At 39.1% G+C, this 19,275-nt stretch overlaps 1 protein-coding gene across 8 annotated transcripts in view; it reads right to left on the bottom strand.

Moving 5' to 3' along the window:
- The window catches only part of lrch3 (leucine-rich repeats and calponin homology (CH) domain containing 3), a 42,266-nt gene that overhangs the window by 9,765 nt on the left and 13,226 nt on the right, over nucleotides 1–19,275 (bottom strand). For all 8 annotated transcript variants that reach the window (XM_039764799.1, XM_039764767.1, XM_039764815.1 and 5 more), the window contains exons 2-10: nucleotides 6,645–6,789; nucleotides 6,329–6,455; nucleotides 6,148–6,253; nucleotides 5,923–6,059; nucleotides 5,729–5,838; nucleotides 5,529–5,622; nucleotides 1,343–1,463; nucleotides 1,081–1,226; nucleotides 560–630 (exon numbers count right to left, since the gene is read on the bottom strand). In XM_039764799.1, coding sequence (XP_039620733.1) covers nucleotides 560–630; nucleotides 1,081–1,226; nucleotides 1,343–1,463; nucleotides 5,529–5,622; nucleotides 5,729–5,838; nucleotides 5,923–6,059; nucleotides 6,148–6,253; nucleotides 6,329–6,455; nucleotides 6,645–6,789 — 1,057 coding nt within the window. The remainder of the gene's footprint in view (nucleotides 1–559; nucleotides 631–1,080; nucleotides 1,227–1,342; nucleotides 1,464–5,528; nucleotides 5,623–5,728; nucleotides 5,839–5,922; nucleotides 6,060–6,147; nucleotides 6,254–6,328; nucleotides 6,456–6,644; nucleotides 6,790–19,275) is intronic.

Below are 19,275 nucleotides of genomic sequence, written 5' to 3'. Positions count from 1 at the left end.
CACGTAACACCTGCCTGTGGCAGATAGAGGGTCATTTCCAGAGGGTGGGACTGGACTGTGTGTCTGCCTGGGGGGGTTGCCAACCAGGATCCCGAGTTGTTTCGTCTTGTAGTTGGTGCGGCAACACACTGTACCGGTGCATGCTCCCCAACTTGACTTGACTTGACTTATTTGAATATACTGATATAGTTTAATTCAAAATTATATTGCTGTTGTTATATATACTGTTATTTATTTTTATTACTTTCCTGAATAACTGTTAAATGACATATTTTTCTACATAAAGTTAAGATAATTTAATTTGTATGCATGTTTTGTTATAAAAATATAAAACATGCATTAGTATATTTTAGTACATGAATGTTTTTTTTTTTTTCCCCCCAAGCCCAGGAGAAGGGCTATTATCAGCCAATAATATTGGTTATCGGAAATCACACTCTTTCTATTGAAATCCGTATGAATAGCAAACATCTCTAATCGATTAGCTTCACCAAAAATACTTGTTATGCATGACAACACCACTCTAAGGAAATCTGGTGCTATAAAGTGGTCCATTTACCTGACATGCTGGGTAGCAAATCTCCGTGAGTCTTCTGTTCGTGCCCCATCACGAGAAGGACTAGCTTTGCCCTAAAAAATCAAAACAGATACTTATTTTTACTTACAGTTAGCTATTATTTAACTAAATATGCTTCATGGTCTGAATGGCCCCTTCTACTTTGTCAGACATCCTATGTTTTCATGTTTGTGCTGTCTTCAATTCAGTAAAACCTTGGTGAATCTTACTATATATTACTGCTCTAATACTGATTAAAAAAAGCTAAAATGTACCAAGATTGCTTACACTTTTTGCTTAATGAGGAAATTTCCTCTGTTATCACCCGGCCCTATTCTAACCAAGTGACATTATATCATTTAAACCGTGATACTACAATAATATGTAAACAATAATAATAATACCAGTTGTGTTTCTGGTCAGTGATTAAAGGTTACTCAATTATTCATGAGATGTACACTGTAATATACCGTCATTTTAAAAGAATTTTCATTTTCTATTAATTTTGTCTTTAAATCCTTTACCTCATGACTGATTCTACGTTCAATATAGGCCATGAACTGTGAACTGAGACTGTCTGGTTCAGTCCCTTTAGGGGTACGTGCCTTCTCTTCTTCCTCCTCAATGGGGCAGTTGTCAATGAAGTCAATCTGTTCTAGATCATGATCCACTGCAGAGGAAACAGAGGGTTCATTTGTTGCACTAAAGTTGATGACCATTATGAACAGTGGGAATGGGAATGCAGGATAAGAGTAGGGAAACAACAGCACTCTTTTTCGCCCCTACCTCCTCCATTAGATACTGTCACACCAGACCGCTTTTCTAGGTACTGACTCTCTCTACGAAGCCGCTGCTCCTTGGTAATTTCGGCAACACGCAGAGGCAGATCTGAGAACTCCTCAGCAGGCTATGGAGAGAAGTGCATGTATAGTATTGACAGGATATGGGGGAACTTTACTTGCCACCTTTCAACTATGTTCATTGCTTTCTCCAAAATGATGACCATTCTATAAATTTTATACGGCAGTGGATCATTCAGTCCTTTGTACAATGGAATAAGTACTTGCATTTATATCTGCTAGAATTCTATGTCAACTAAATCAATCCTAAGAAATTCAATTGCCTTCAAAATTTCCAGAACACTCCCGACAAACCCAATTCTTTTTACTGTCCTTGTTTAAATATTATCCTTTGTAAAAACAACCACCACCTTAGCATTAAATGTCTTGGCAGCCCTTCTCATTCCCCTGCTCAGCTTTCCATGGTATTGAGAGATCCTTACAAGCAAGTTCAATTCTTTTCATGTTATCCACCAGAATTTCCACCCACATCTACTTTTAGAATTCTCCATTTCCCATCCCCTCTATATTCACTAAGCCTAAAACACCTCAGCTCATTTCTCTTTAATAAACATTTTATTCCCTCTACAGTAACCTGATCTCCCAAATTTTCACTTATTTGCACTTTTATTGACAATGTATATGTCAATGTACAGTATATGAAGTTCAGCCAGTTCCCGAATTGGCCAGCTGTTTCGCATTTTGGCCGTGAGGTGTGGCCAAAGTCCGAATTACTAGAAATGACCAGCTTATATGCTACTTTGGCCGGTCATTTCGTGAAGTGGCGAGAACTTCTTGGCCAAAATTTGATGCGCTGATGTAAGACTGTATGCTCAAGGTGCGGAGACGCTTAAAAACATTCAGATGCAGATTCAGAAGTGAGTTTTCCATTCTGCACGAGAAACTGCTCAAGGTGGGTCTTATTCAGAAAGTGGACGGCACTTGAGACAGCCTTCCCCTCGCTCAAACACTAACTTTAAGGTCAATAAAATAGGTCCCTGATGTTAAGTCACTATTTTAGGGCTAAAATGATAACAGAAATGTGAAACCTACTTATATACCTAATAATCTTAATTATTGTGAAACAACCAAGTGATGTCTGCTTTCTAAACAAGAGCCACCAAGGCACCACTCAATGCAACTGTAAAACTAAGTGCGCAACAAATCCCTGCTCATGCCTTTTTTCTTCTGATTTTGGCCGATCGCCCCATGCCATTTCGCAAACTGGCTGGCCAAATCCTGAAATTGAGGAAAAGATCAGACATTGGCCGGTCAATTTACAGCGACACTGGCCATTTCCTGATTTGGCTGGACACTTCCTGCTTTGGCTGATTTCGGGTTTTGGTCGTAACATATACATCTATCTAACTTATTGTCATTTAATTTCTTTTTAGCAGTTCTTCATGCTTTATCTTTATTGCAAACATCTTTTTCCTACAATGTTTATAACTAATAAAATGGCTTGCAAAGAGTTTTCCCCTTTTTGCTAAACAGGATTTGTTGTAAAAGGCAACTACACCAAGACAGTGCCAAGAAGGGTATACATTCTTACAAGCCCTGCCTAGTATTCACAAAATGCATGGTACAAACTTTGGAAAGCATAGTGCTCAAAAGTACCTTGCGTGTGCTACTAGTGGGGTAAGCATGATTTAAGATGTTTGTAGAATTGATGCATTTTAGTGTGGCTGCTCAATTAGAAGTAATGATGAAAAGAAGTGCAAAGGACATGGACATTAGCTGGATTATTATGGAAGAAAAAATATAAGACTTAGACAGATTAGCTGGATTATCATGGAAGAAAAAATATAAGACTTAGACAGTTGGGGCTCCACCTTCTAGATATCAAATCACTAAAGAGAAAAACTGCAGACACAAACACAATAACACTCATCACACTTGCTTGCACATCAACAGAAATCTATAAGCTGTATTTCTTAATTGACAGTGATAACTGTGGTGAGTTGCCACTCCAAATTTCATATGGAGATGATGCTAATGCAGTATACTTTGATAGCCTTGCTTCTGGGAGGCTGCTGAACTGGGTATTGACCTGATCTACCCAGTAGAAAACTATGCTGATGATAATTAAGGAGTTCATGATGCTTTCCCCTTTTTTGTGTAGACTGTTCAGGATGACAGGATTACAGATTTTGGTGATTCAAAGGAGGTAGTTTTTTGCAATATTCTATTTAATAGGGAAAGGACGACTCAAGTTACACTTGAAAGTAGTTGGGGAAAGACTATGATATATCTTAATAACGTGTAGTATAAGTACTTGAAACTTATACAAATATAAGAGAAGCTGTGGCACTACAGCCTTTGCTAACAGACATAGAATAGGGAAGTATTGTTGTCTCTGGAGATCTAGAAGATGAATGAGGAGATTATATGAACTGACAACGGAGAGAAGCTGGTAGCAAGGCCAAGTGAGATTACAGTAATACCCACAGTAGTATTCATAATGAATGGACAAATAAATAAAAATTTAATTTTTAAGTTGTACAAGACTACCAAAACAGATGTGGTGATCAGATTGCAAAAGTAACTGAGTAACTGAAGAGGAGATGTTTTAAGGATTTGCACAAAAAACAGTTCAATTTTCCAAGTAAGGTTGTACAATCAGGTAGGAAAGAAGAATGTACACTCACCTAAAGGATTATTAGGAACACCTGTTCAATTTCTCATTAATGCAATTATCTAATCAACCAATCACATGGCAGTTGCTTCAATGCATTTAGGTATGTGGTCCTGGTCAAGACAATCTCCTGAACTCCAAACTGAATGTCAGAATGGGAAAGAAATGTGATTTTAGCAATTTTGAGCGTGGAATGGTTGTTGGTGCCGGACGGGCCGGTCTGAGTATTTCACAATCTGCTCAGTGACTGGGATTTTCATGCACAACCATTTCTAGGGTTTACAAAGAATGGTGTGAAAAGGGAAAACATCCAGTATGCGGCAGTCCTGTGGGCGAAAATGCCTTGTTGATGCTATAGGTCAGAGGAGAATGGGCCGACTGATTCAAGCTGATAGAAGAGCAACTTTGACTGAAATAACCACTCGTTACAACCGAGGTATGCAGCAAAGCATTTGTGAAGCCACAACACGCACAACCTTGAGGTGGATGGGCTACAACAGCAGAAGACCCCACCGGGTACCACTCATCTCCATTACAAATAGGAAAAAGAGGCTACAATTTGCACGATCTCACCAAAATTGACAGTTGAAGACTGGAAAAATGTTGCCTGGTCTGATGACTCTCGATTTCTGTTGTGACATTCAAATGGTAGAGTCAGAATTTGGCGTAAACAGAATGAGAACATGGATCCATCATGCCTTGTTACCACTGTGCAGGCTGGTGGTGGTGGTGTAATGGTGTGGGGGATGTTTTCTTGGCACACTTTAGGCCCCTTAGTGCCAATTGGGCATCGTTTAAATGCCACGGGCTACCTGAGCATTGTTTCTGACCATGTCCATCCCTTCATGACCACCATGTACCCATCCTCGGATGGCTACTTCCAGCAGGATAATGCATCATGTCACAAAGCTAGAATCATTTCAAATTGGTTTCTTGAACATGACAATGAGTTCACTGTACTAAAATGGCCCCCACAGTCACCAGATCTCAACCCAATAGAGCATCTTTGGGATGTGGTGGAACGGGAGCTTCGTGCCCTGGATGTGCATCCCACAAATCTCCATCAACTGCAAGATACTATCCTATCAATATGGGCCAACATTTCTAAAGAATGCTTTCAGCACCTTGTTGAATCAATGCCACGTAGAATTAAGGCAGTTCTGAAGGCGAAAGGGGGTCAAACACCGTATTAGTATAGTGTTCCTAATAATCCTTTAGGTGAGTGTATGTGTGATGTGAAAATAAAAACAGGATGTAGAATGTATGAAATGCCTGAAAAGCACTGAAGGGAAGATCAGATTTATATAAATAATGATAATACTTGGAACAACATGGGTAAGTTACTGAAAGGTGAGGACAACTGAGTTTATGCTCGGAATGAGGAGACAGAATTGGCTAGCTTAAAAAAAAGCAGCAAACATCATAATATGTTATAGATAAGAAGGCTACAAGCAGCCCCACTCGGAAATGCAAACAGTGTGGATTGAATGTTTCATACCTCATTACCAGACCACCGCTTATCACAACTGTCCACACTGTTGAACCCAGAGTCCAGGGCACCATACGACCGACTGGGGAATAGATCTTCATGGCTAAAAGGAGAATCACAGATGCCAGATAGATTGGTTACCTTTTAATAAATACTGCAATATTAGATATCCCACATTTACACAAGTGTAGTTCCTTGTCACTACTTACCAAGAACCAAAAGACATTGGTCTTCTGTCATAATCTGGCAAATCAGGTGCAGTTCTACAGGCCTCCATGTTCAGAAACTTAAAAATGTGAACCTTCCCTTTGATACAAACCTATTATAGCGTAAATAAGAGAAAAAGACAGTAAGCTGATGGGATACAGCATTTCCCGTAGTAGAAAGACTAGGGTAGACTAACCTGTGCAGGTGGGGACTGCAAAGGATTGTTCTCCAGCGTAATGGTCTGTAGATGTCTTAGGTTTCTGTAGCACACTGGAATGCTTGTTATTTTGTTGCAGGAAAAGTCTATTCGGACAAGGGGCAACTCTGACAGCTCTTTAAGACAAAAAGACAAAAACAATGTGTTGCACTACTTTTATTCCCAGAGGATAACATGAGAAAAGAATGGCATCACATCACTGACCTTCAGGAAGTCGAACCACATGGTTTCTACGAATATTCAGATCCCGAAGCGCTTCTAACTGGCCCATCTGTGTAGGCAACGTCTGGATCTCATTACAACTCACATCCTAGGACATAAAGAGTAAGTCTAAGCTATCTGTGAAGGTATGACAGGCATTTTAAAAAGTTGGTCTGCTACTTACCAGCTCAGTTAGGTGCTGAAGACGCCCAATCTCCTCAGGCAGAGATACTAGCTTGTTATTACAGGCAATCAGTACTTTCAGAGGCAAGCAGCAAATGGCAGCTGGCAGAGTGGACAGCTGGTTTCGACTAAGACAAATAAGAGAGTGGACATGTGAGATTTTATGACAATGTCACTCTTCTATCCAGACAAAAATGGACTGGACTCACACCTGACCAACATTAGTAAAAGGAAAATTGATACAGGCTAAGACCTTGCATTTCTTGGTAAAGGAACTCAACTACAATACGGGCAAAGTAAAGGAGAAGGCTACAAACCCAACATTTAAATATGTTAGACTCTGCAGATTAAGAACAGCATCTGGAATCTGTCGCAGGCAATTCTGATAGAGGTTGAGGCTCTCTAGGGACACAAAGTGGCATACTTCAGGTGGCAGTTCAGGCAGTCTATTTCGAGATAAGTCTGAAAAACAAATAAACAAACAGAAAGAAATCAAATACATGTACTTTCTTCACTGCTACAAGTCCTCAGTGTCTAGGTTCAAGAATCAAAGTTATAAATGCTCTACTACAATATTTTTAACCTTTTGTCTAGGGATACCATTCCCATTAATTTAAAGGTTCCAAAGTAACACCTTTTTTCCTGTTTTAAATTGTTAACTACTGAACTCTTATTAGTTACACCTAAAGGCCATATTTCTTTATATGCCCAAAAATATTGTATTTGTTTTTTTGTTTTTTTTTTACCAAGACAGCTTTTGTCTGTCTGCAATTTATCTTTTTTCTTATATACATCTAATGATTTTTTAATAAATTACCCTTTAGCACACAGAATAAATTTGGGCTAAATCTTCCTCCAATCAGAGTATACATGGATGACATGATGACCATTACAATAACAAAAGCATGCACCAAATGGCTGCTGGATAAACTCCCAAGAAAAAATCAAACAAGCATGAACACAGATAAAACACAGCAAACCCCACAGCATATCTATTGTCAAAGGCCGGCTCAACAATGAGAAATTCTATGTAAATGTCAAGCCAATACCAACGAGTCAGGAAAAGCCCACCAAAAGCCTTGTACATCGCAGACTTCAAACATTAGGAACAGGTGAAACAACTCAGTCAGGACACAATCAGTGGCCTTAACTGAAACTGTGGTGTTTCCAGTTCAGTTTGCTACTAAGTCTCATGTAGAAAATTACAATCTAGAAGATCCACTATCCCAAACCAAATGACTGGAGGGACTGGTGAGCTCACAATTAAGGAAGTGGCCTAGACTACCAAGATGCCTTAGGAGCATAGGCCTGTATGAGAACTGAGCCCTCTCACTGCCTATATTAAGTCATGAGGAGAAATAGAAATGTGCCAAAGCAAGACTGGGTATGACACTCAAAGAGTCTCATGAACCCTTCATAAGAAATGTTACACCAATCTTGGAAGAAATGGGATGCAGCTTCAGCAGTGGCAGAGGTAAAGGCCAACCTCAGATGCCGGACCATTGTGGGGCAAGTCCAACATGGCAGAGGGGGACTTGACATGGGACCAACAACAACCACATAACAAAAGGCTACACCAAATGAATGCCAGAAAACAGCCAGAGCAGTCTCCCAAGCCCAGCAAGGTGCTGGATGAGGTGGAAAAGCATAGAACAACGTAAAATCACATGGAGCAAGCTGTGGAACATGGAAACCAACAGGCTAAGTTTCATTGTCAGAGCCACATATGATGTGCTGCCCTCGCCAACAAACCTACATCTTTTGTATAGAGAGGATCCAGCCTGTCACCACTGTGCGGCCCCAGCAACCCCTCAAACACATCCTTGTAGGTTGTAAGAACAGCTTAATTCAAGGAAGGTGCACATGGCATCATAACCAAGTACTGAGGTGCTTGGCCTCAACACTAGAGGGCAACAGAGTGTCAACCAACACCATCCTCCTAAATGCCCAGACTGCCTTCACGCAATTAACATCCTTCATCCGGGAAGGGGGAAAAACAACAGACCATGCCCCCAGCTTCCAACTCATGCCAACTGAACAAAGCCAGGAACTGGGAAATGCATGTCAACCTAAATAAGATACTCACCTTCCCTTCTGAAATCGCACTCACCAATATGCACCCAGATTTTGTCCTCTGGTCTAACTGCTGCCATTGTGTCTTCATTGTTAAGCTGACAGTCCCTTATGAGGATGTCATTGACAAGGCATACAAAAGAAAAAACTGCAGTATGCCAATCTTGCAGCTGAGGCAGTGGAATGAGGCTGGAATGTGAAGGTGCACCCAGTGGAGGTGGGCTGCAGGGGCTTTGTAGCCAGTTCCACTTCAAGGCTGCTGAAGGAACTCGCCACTGTTGCCAAAAGAAGCAGTCACGGGCTGTGGCTGAAGAGAAAGGAGACCGTATGGGCTGCCAAATGACCACTAAGTAGACATGTGACACAAACCCAGGTCTGATCAACCTGTATTGGACCTGTCTCACCTGAGGGTGTCTTGTGGTAAAGACCAAAACACCCTCTGATGCCTAGGTACACAACTGATGAAGTGTCATACTGATGTAAGCAACATTAACTGCTCATCATCAATGTACCATAAATCCCCAACGAAAAGCCTCCCCACAATGGAGGCCGCCCCATTCTGTAAGGCACAGAAAATGCTCATTTATATTTTAAAACTCTAAGATAAGCCGCCCCATGTTATTAGCCACGGTGTTACTGAATTTACCAATCTGAAGTAAAAGCATCTAATTTGGCACGCCCCTGTAGGCATTTGCAACTATATAGTAACATTATAGTTGAGCGTGAACAATTAAATTGATAACATTTTGCACATACTGATATCATGCCACAACGCAAGTCCTATGCTGCAGAATTTAAGCTCCAAGTCGTTGCTTTCGCAAAAGAAAATGGCAATCGTGCAGCTGGACACCACTTTGAAGTAGATGGAAAACAAGTGAGAAATTGGTGGAAAGATGAGTAAGCTTTGCGCACGCTTCCACCATGTCGGCGTGCAAGGCATACAAGGGAAGCAAAATGGCCAAACTTGGAGAAGCGACTTAAAGATTGGATTCTCGTGCAGCGTGAGAACAATCGGATGGTTTTGACAATAGCCATCAAATTGAAGGCACAAGGAATGGCAACTGAAATGGCAATTGAAGACTTCAAAGGGGGTCATAATTGGGTTTCTCGCTTCATGAAATAAAATGGTCTATCTATCCGAGCCAGAACGACTGTGGGACAGAGACTGCCAGACGACTGGGAGAAGAAGCTTGACAGTTTTAGAGAGTTTGTCAGCAAGGAAATCAAGACACTGAAACTAACACTGGATGACGTTATCAACATGAACGAGATCCAAATGCAGATGGATATTCCATCAACACGCACTGTCGATAAGGTTGCTAAAAAGACCATATCAGGAACTACCACAGGTCACGAGCGGACAAGTTTTACTGTTGTTCTAGCTTGCACACCAAGTGGCAAAAAGCTGAAGCTATTCGTAATTTTTAAGAGGATGACAACACCACAGGAAAAACTACCCAAGGGTATCGAGGTCTCAGTGAACAAGAAGGGCTGGATGAATGAAGACATTATGGTGGAATGGGTGGACAAATGCTACAGAAGGCAGCCTGGAGCTGGATTTTTTAACAAGAAAATGTACTTGCTAATTTTCTACTCTATGTCTGCTCATCTGATGGATAGTGTTCAGAAGGCAGTGAACAAGGTTGGTGGTCAAGTCGCTGTAATACCTGGTGGACTTACATGCAAACTGCAGCCACTTGATATTGCTGTCAATCATGCATTTAAGTGCCTTGTGAGGATCGAGTGGGAAAAATGGATGACGGATGGTAAGCATACATTCACTCCGCCTGGCTGGCAGTGACGTACGACGTACAGTCAAGCATGTGAATGGGTTATTTCGGCATGGAACAACGTGAAACCAGAAAGCATACAGAATAGTTTTCACAAAGCCAGAATCCTTCCTCCCCCTACAAGCCTACCAGCAGCACAAGCAACGTCTGCAATGTCTGAGAGCGATACCAGTGACGAAAGCGTGTCCAACATCAGCAACAGCAAAGCAGCACAGGTCGCAATCGAATTGTTTGGCGGCGACAACAACGATCACGGATCTGATTTTGAAGGATTTGAAGTAAGGTAAGTCTGATTTTAGTGTTGCTAATTTTATTCTGAAGAATTTATGTGTAGACAGATGATTGACATTGCTGTACTGCAGTACCCCCACCCTCCAGTTGTTCAAATGAAAATTAAAAACTTGTCTTTGCCCAGCCAACAATAAACTTTTGTTCCTTTTATTTCTGTTAAATTTTGCTTTTTTCTTAGCTTGTATTATATACAAGGATGCAATGTAGCAAAGCCCTGAAAAAGTTAAATTTTTATATTGCAGCAATGAACCTGAAAGAGACGAATGTAAAGAAGAGGCTAGATGCAGCAGCGCCAAGTGATCACTGAACCAATGATGGTGTCATTATTAATTGACATTTTACTGTATACTGGACAATTCATAATTCATATTCTTTTCAAACTGTGGACTTAGTTATTTTAACTGTACCTATGAACATTGTCACTATCTGATTTTTTTTTAAGTAAACAGTACATTTAAATTCAACAAATCATTTGAGTATGTCGTCTTTTTGTGCACTGAATTATACTTTTATCGAATGTTTTTAGATAGGCTGCCCCATTTAAGCAAGACGCACCCAATACACATTTTGTAAAATTAATGAATAAGCCGCGGCCTTTCATTGGGGAAATACGGTCATTCCAGTAAAGAACACATCTCCAATCCCGCTCAAGGAAAATGCCATGCTGAATCGTTAGGGACTGTAACACTAAATCTTATTAAACAAAGTTAGAAAGCCTTAAATTTCCATGCTTTTAATTAACAAAAAATACACAGCTCAGAGCTTCAATTTCATGTATGGCAAAGGAGGGATTTTCCGTCAGAGTAACAACAAGGTGGGGCTTTCAGGGTGGGGATTATAGTACTAGGTTGTTGTACCGTGTTAGCCATTATGAATGTAGAGAAAAGCCAAGCAAAATGACACCTTTATTGGCTAACTAAAAAGATTACAATATGCAAGCTTTCGAGGCAACTCAGGCCCCTTCTTCAGGCAAGATGGGGTGGGGATTATAAACGATTATATTATTTAAATACCTGATTTATCTTATCATGTGCATGTAGTAAATTTACTCACAGTTTCTGTCCATTATTTGAAATAAAAACACTGCTTAAAACTAATACTAAACTAATTCAACATTATGTTATTGGTACATGAATTAGTAAATATAAAACTAACTTAGAATATTTTAATATGCATAAATACTTCAAAGCTGCTTTTATAAAAACACAATTTTACAATCAGGTTTGTAAGAAAATCAATTTTTCCTTCCTTTTATTTTTTTAGATATGTCCCAAATTTAAGGTTCCTTGTGTAATCAAACTTGTTAATTTAAGATTATTTAGGAATTCCCATAAAACGGCCTAAATTGTGTTGTTTTCAAGTTCATTCACATAAGTAATCAGATGGAGCTACTGTTTATGCTTGTGCATTAATAACAGAATTAGTCACTGGACTAACTATGAATGCAAAAGTGAGTCACAAATTGAGATAGCACTGCTTTGATACCTATGTCATTTAAATACTAAACATTACTTTGGCTTCAAAAAATCAAAAGAACAATACAAATTTAGTGTTTTCTGATTCACTTTTAGGAATTGTGCTGCTTCAGTAGCTCTATTATTTGAGGCGAACCCCAGAATCAATTGGGAAAAATGCAAAAATTCTGCATCCACTACAGGTCAGCCATGATATCCAGCAACTCAGGATGTTCCACAGAGCAGCTTGATCAACTGAATCCAATGCTTTACCAAAAGCGACAAAGGCTGCAAAGAAACTCTGCTGATATTCACATTTGCACCCCATGAGAACCCTCAGTGGCAGGATGCAGTCAATGGTAGACTTTTAGGTGTACAGTAAAACCAAACTGATCTGGTCGCTGGTAGGTGAGTACGTTATCACAGATCCTATCGAGGATAACCCTAGCAAGGACCTTACCTGGACCAAAAGCAGTGTTATCCCCCTCTAGTTGCCACAATCCAGCGATCACCCTTCCCTTTCCAGATAGGGATGACAAGTCCCATTTTCCAGTCAGTTGGGATGATGCCCATCTCCCAGATGGAAGTAAAGATTGCTTGCAATGCCAGGAGAACATACACACAGCCCCTAAATATTCACCTACTAGTAGCAGAATGTTATCAGCCACATACAAAGTATTTTCAAAGAGAGAACAATGGAATTAAGGCCACTTGAGGTGACTGAGCAAAAAGGAAGTGGCTAGATTGTCACTTCCTGCTGTCACAGGCTACAAAATGCTTTATTCCCTGCCTGAAAGACTGAACTGAAACATGACAAAAGAAGAATGCCACTTCCTCTTGATGGACTATTTGTTATAATAAATATTGTTTGTCTAAAATGAAATGTGACTGTACCCTGTGATGGGCCAGTATGCCAATTAAGATGAATTCCTGTGGCCCAAATGCTACAAAGATAGGCGTGAACTCCATGGGACTCTATAAAGAAAAAATGTGAAAAATATGTTTGGAAATCGGAGAGTCAGGTGAACTATTAAATCTAATTGATTTGTATCAACTGTGAACGTTACCATCCACAAGTGCATCCTCACAATTTTACAGTTGTGCATAATGGCTCACTTTCCTAGGGAGAATGTTAATAAAATGTGGGAAGTGATATCCTTCATATCTCCTACAACTCTGTGACGGCCAGTGCAATTTTCTATGTTGCGGTTTGCTGGGCTGGCAACAACATGTCAAGGGAGGCCCACTGAATAAACAAGCTAATTAAAAGGGAAAGCTCCATTATAAGACACGCTGTGGACCTCCTAGAAGTAGCAGCAATGGAGAGAATTAAATCAAAACTGAGTGTCAGTATGAACAATGCTGCACATCGTTTCTCTGACACACTAATGGTGAGTAGTTTCTGCCAACAAAATATTCAGCAGAAGTGTGTCAAGAAACACTACTAGGGCTCCTTTATAACAGCAGCAATAGGCTTGCATAATGCCTCACTGTGACTATGACGGCCAAGTCAGAAATGTTCTTTCTTTTAAACTTTCTTGCTTTTGTCATTCTGGTGTGTGTGTATGTATTTATTTATTTAAAAAGTTTCTGTAAAAAGCCAAATTTACCAATGCATTATATCTATCTACTACATGTAAAATTGTGTAGCCATAATATACATTGCGAATAAGATGGGTAATTTTTTATGGATAAATGGATCTAAAACAACAAGCTGACAGCAGGAGTATTGATCTGTTATGTTTAGGGATAAAAGTAGATTCTTCTTGGGAATCTAAATGTCCCACAGAGACCTGTGGCCTCATGTATAAAAAGTGCGTCCGCACAAAAATGTTGCGTAAGAACGTTTCCGCATTCTAATCACGATGTATAAAACCTAAACTTGGCATAAAGTCACCGACATTTCCACGGTACCTCATACCTTGACATACGCAAGTTCTCCGCTCGGTTTTGCAGACTGGCGGCACCTAGCGTCAAAGCAGTGCTGTTCCTGTGTGGTTATCCTTTCTTTTTCAGATCCACATCCCTGACGCGGCTTTAAAAATACACTGAAATTAACCTCATATTGTTTATTAATTTAATGCATCTAATTGTAATTAAGCAGTAACAATATAATGGTCCACGGAATGGTCAAACTATTCTAAATACAATAGCTGCTTTAGCGTTGTTACTCTCACTGCACCTTCTTCTTCTTTCAGCTGCTCCTTTTAGGGGTTGCCACAACGGATCATCTTTTTCCATATTACTCTCACTGCACCACTCAGAGTATTTATATCACTGTATCTGAGTGGGGAATCAAAGATCTACAGAATCTGAGAAATAGAATTATCGGTATACAGCATCAAGCACACACTGCCTCAGCTATGCTGTCTATTGAACTTCTTTCACACGGCAAACATTTCAAAGCCTTTCCTGTTCGGACCTCGTGGTTCAGAAACAGTTCCATCACAAGAGCTATAAACGCACTCAATCAAGTGCTCCTTGTTAGAATTACCTCACTGTAAAATTGCACTACAGTTATAATATTGCACAACCTGAGCCACTTTATAAAGCGCATATTTACATATGATGACGATATCACTTTTAAGACGACATGCAGCAAAATACGTTTATTATATAATACAGATAAAACTTTAACTACACGGTGCTGCAGCACTAGCCAGAAGCTGGAACTCCATTCACGGATTGTTCCTGTCTCGCGCTGTATTCTTGCTGTGGCTGGCGTGACACTGGAAGGGTACATAGATAAAATAATTAAATATTACAAAGATATTTCAATGTTCCTTAAAAGTGATAAAACTACGTGATAAAAGTGGAAATTTCGAGATTAAAGTTGACATTTTGTGCTTTTTCCCCCACTGTGTGCCTTTTTTTTTCTCTGTACCCTAATAAGCTTTCATATGACACTCAGACGGTGGGCTACGACTTGCCTTTTCACGGCGACTTTGATATGTGACGTTTGTATTTCGGGCACTGTGCAACTTTGTGAACTTGAGCTTTCGTGTTTCTCCGACTCGCTATGTCACTACATCAACTTCCTTTTGTTGTTTATACCACTGTTTAAACCAACAAATAGTAAGCTTTTCCTTGACTCCACTTGGTATTCGCTGAAGTTTTTCTATTTTACCTCGTACTTTTTGCCATTGTCTTTTCTTGGAAGGCTGATCTTAAGGGCTATTTATATTGATTTGCATATTCAAAGAGGCGTAATTCTGGGAGGACATGGGGCGGGACAGCAGGCGCATGCACGTGCGTTACTTTTCACACTGACTGGGATTTATGTAGCGGAATAACGTGGAAGTTGGTGACCGCACAGATTTATGCATCTGGATTTTTTTCACTTTTGTGCTTACGTCATGTTATAGTGTGAATTCATGAGGCCCCAGGTGAGTAGTTACATCCATTGTTGCAACACAAAGGGCCCAGGCCAGGTATCATGGTGTTTCGTACTATCAGCTCATTCACATCAGGGGGAGACATTAGATACATACATCAGATACATCATCCAACTGGTCCCAATGCTGTTTCTGCATGAAACGGGAGAAGTTTTCTTACAGCATTACAAAGACTGCTCAAATTCCACCTGCAGAACTCAATGTGCACTTGATTCTGTCTGTCTCTCAACTCTTTTGGCCAGCACACTCAGTAGATCCCAGTTGAGTATGTATGGGACTGGAATAGGCAGCATGTATCCGGCACATAGCAACCAGTAATACACCATGAACGGTTGCCGCTTAGGGTCAAAGGGGCATGGAATGACATTCCACACGAAAACCTATGTGATCTATATGATTGTTTGCATGGCCGGGTGGAGGTTATTACAGCTGCAGAGGAAGGTTACACTTAATATTAAAGTGAGTACGCTGTAACACATGATGTTATAGAAACCTAATAAAACACACTGCATCATCTTCTTTGTGTGGTCATATTCTTAAAACACTTAGATGACTCTTGTACCTGAAGCTCAGTTCTGTGGCGAGACTCCTGCAGGCAGCGTTCCCTCTAAGGCAGGGGTTCTCAACGTCGGTCCTGGGGACCCCCTGTCGCTGCATGTTTTTGTTCTAACCAGCTTCTGTTTTAAATTGAACTCCTGGGCTAATTAAGTGAACTGATATTTCCCAAGTTCTGTGTTTAAGGAACAATATATTAATTAGAAAACTAAGTTTGCTAAAAAAAAAAATATATATATATATACACATATATATATATAAAAATGTACCAAGCAATTATATAGGAATAATGTATTTTTTTCTTTTTAACAGTATTTTCATCTTGATTTTCATTCTACATTTCTAGGTGTTCTAATTGTATAATTAATCCATTATTTACTAATTAGTGAGTCTGACTCTAAAGTAGCTGCAGCCTTTGATTATTCAGTGTTGTTTGCCTGGGTGTCTGCTCTGCTCGTTTTAAGTTGTCATTATTAAGATACAATGAAGGGGGAAAAACTGCACACAGAAAGGCAAAGTAAAATGAAATCAACAAAAGAGAGTTAAGCATTTAAATCTATAGCAAAAGCAGAAATATTTATAAATGTCTTATAAATGTAAAAATCATGCTGCTATGCTTTATTGAATGTCGAATAAAAGAAAAAAAAAAATACCAGCTAACTAAAAGAGACCAGTGCTATAAGGTGTTGTCACTGATTAGGAATCTGGTTGGAACAAAAACCTGCAGGGTCCCCAGTAACGACATTGAGAACCCCTGCTCTGGCCTGGTGCATGCACTTTTTTTTTTTTTTTTGCTGGGAGCATCAAGTTTTATAAACCAACAATTTTTCAGCACCAGTTTTAGCAATGCATATCTGTATACAGCACAAAAAACAAATCATATACATGATTATATCCTGTAATGTATTTTTAATGTTAAATATCCAAACTTTAACTGAAATGATTAAAAGAGTTTTTTATAAAGTTTATTTCTGCTCAAACCTTCACTGAAAATTCTAAGTTTCTCTTCTGATTTTTTTTCTGTTTTTCATAAAATATAAACTAAGAACATTAACAGTCTATCCAAAAGTTAAAGAGTTTAATTCTTATCAAGTTCTCCAAATGCTTGGAATCTAACTAACCAGTAAACCCCAGTTTCTCTAAAGAATTGCAAATCCAAGAATGACAATCACTTTCTGTTCCCTCCGATCTTTGGAGGGATGAAAAATGATGGGGTGGGAGCGTCCTGGGAAAGTTTTAATTTAATTAAATAAATATATTTGTACTAAAATTAACCAATTTATTAAAACTAAAATTGAAATGTAATTGTTATATCATTTAAGTTCAAAATGTCTTTGAGTTGCTACACTTATACTGTAAGTAAAACAAATATTGGAGTGCAAAGGTTTAAATGAAGTAAACTGGAAACAAAAAATTCATAAAATGGTAAATTCAAAAGAGTCAATCAAAAATTTCCTTATGAACAACATTTTTGGTAAAGATGGTTTCCTGTCCTTGAATTAGCTCTCCCTAGTATGGAGTAGTTAAAACATTCACTTTAACGTCACATGAACGCCGGACTCTTGAAAAAGCAACAGATTGTCCATGTCCAAATACAGGCTCAGATAGGTAAATCCCTACTTTGTCCATGGTTTGTCCTTGGGATTTGTTGATCGTCATGGCAAATGCAGCATTAATGGGAAATTGGCGTTGTTTAAGTTTAAAAGGTAATTTTTTCCCAACTTTAAGGTTAAGATTGTGTTGTGGTAATCCGTCCGGGCTAATAGTGTTTAAATATTCTAATGGGAAATTAAGATGCTCAGTTTTGTGTTCAGAATCAACACTGTCAGTACTTAGAAAGACGTGGCTTTCTCCAGGAAGCAATCCAATCACTTGGTTATTTATCAGGTTACGTCAATAAGTTGTATATGCGGTGGTGTGTGCGTTTGCTTTCGGGCGGCGGTTGTATTGTGACTTGAAGTTTAGTTTACAGGTTGTGCAGTGTTGTTTGGGTACCACCTACTGACTCTGGGAAACCACTGGGTTTGACTCTGGTGCTGCTGGCCTCTGGCATCCGTGCATATATAGAATCTTCGTTTAGTAATATAGATTTGTGATTTTGTTTTTGTATTGTTCATTAGATTAAATTCTCTTTCACAGTTAGCACTCAAGGCCTGAAATGTGCCACAAATGTCCAAATGTGAAAACAACTCCTTGAAGTGATCCTGTTGTTTATTAAGTGTAGCCGTATCTGAAAATGGTTTTACAGTTTCAGTTTTAAAGGTTTCCTTAAACAGTATCTTGAACCTCATTCACATCTGCCTCTACAGCAATGACAAGTTCTTCAATTTTTGCCTTCCTAACTGATGACCTACAGAAATTGTGTAAATAGTCCTTAGTAAAGTCTCAATGTCCTTCAAGCATCATCTTTACTCTGGACCTTAAGATGTGCCACACACAACATAATTTAATAGGACAAAAACATCTTTAAAATGTCAGACCTTCCATTTATTAATAGTGGAGGTAAATAGTTCTTTCTGTTAAAATCCTTTATTCATATGCACCACCATTGTTTGCAGATGACTGTTCTTCTTGTTTTACCCCAACACTTCCTTAAACTTCTCTGCATACATTTTTGCCACCACTTAAAACATAAATTGTGTTTAATAAAAAAAGAGATTAAGTTCTATACTGACTAAAATACACCATACACTAATTAATCTCTAAAATCTCAATTATTAATGCTGTTTCAATATTTTGTTTTCAAGAACCCATTTATTCTAATCTTTTTAAACATAACACAGATTTATAACCTGAAAGCAGTCTGTACTTTCAAATAGTGAATGTAAGTTATGAGCGGTCTTCTTTTACACAAAATACTGTATATAAATTCTTGTAGATTCTTCTCTATATTTCTCATTGTTTAGAATATTTCAGGCAAGTTTTTTTTTTTTCTTTACTGGTCTTATAGTTTTAGTTTTGCCACATAATAACTGTGTTATGCAGTTACCGGGAACTGGGACAGAGACTTCATCTAACAGGTGCACCTCAGATCTAGGAGAAGGTTCTGCCCAGGACATGGAACATCTCTTTGTCCTTACACAGCTAACTAAGGAATAATGGAACTTGAAAAAGTACACATTCTGTGTGACATGTGCTTTAAGGGCTTGGAGTTCATGTATGTGGTCCCTGTATTTGCATAGGGATAGCAGTATTTGCATACTTGGTGTTATTGTCATGCTTGTCACGTTTAAAACAGGCACTAAACTGTTAAAATTTCACCTCTTCTCTTTTTCTATTCATGACTTTAACATAAAGAGCATCATGATGAAGCATGGCTAGGAGATTATCCAGTTTGGGAATCTAAGGACTGCATCTCTGCTGTCTGAAAATGTTTTTTGTCCTGTTAAC

This window comes from Polypterus senegalus, chromosome 1 (genome assembly GCF_016835505.1).
Source record: "Polypterus senegalus isolate Bchr_013 chromosome 1, ASM1683550v1, whole genome shotgun sequence".
Lineage (NCBI taxonomy): Eukaryota > Metazoa > Chordata > Cladistia > Polypteriformes > Polypteridae > Polypterus > Polypterus senegalus.
The sequence above is the reverse complement of the archived record's forward strand: the minus strand, read 5'-3'. Positions and strand labels throughout refer to the sequence as shown.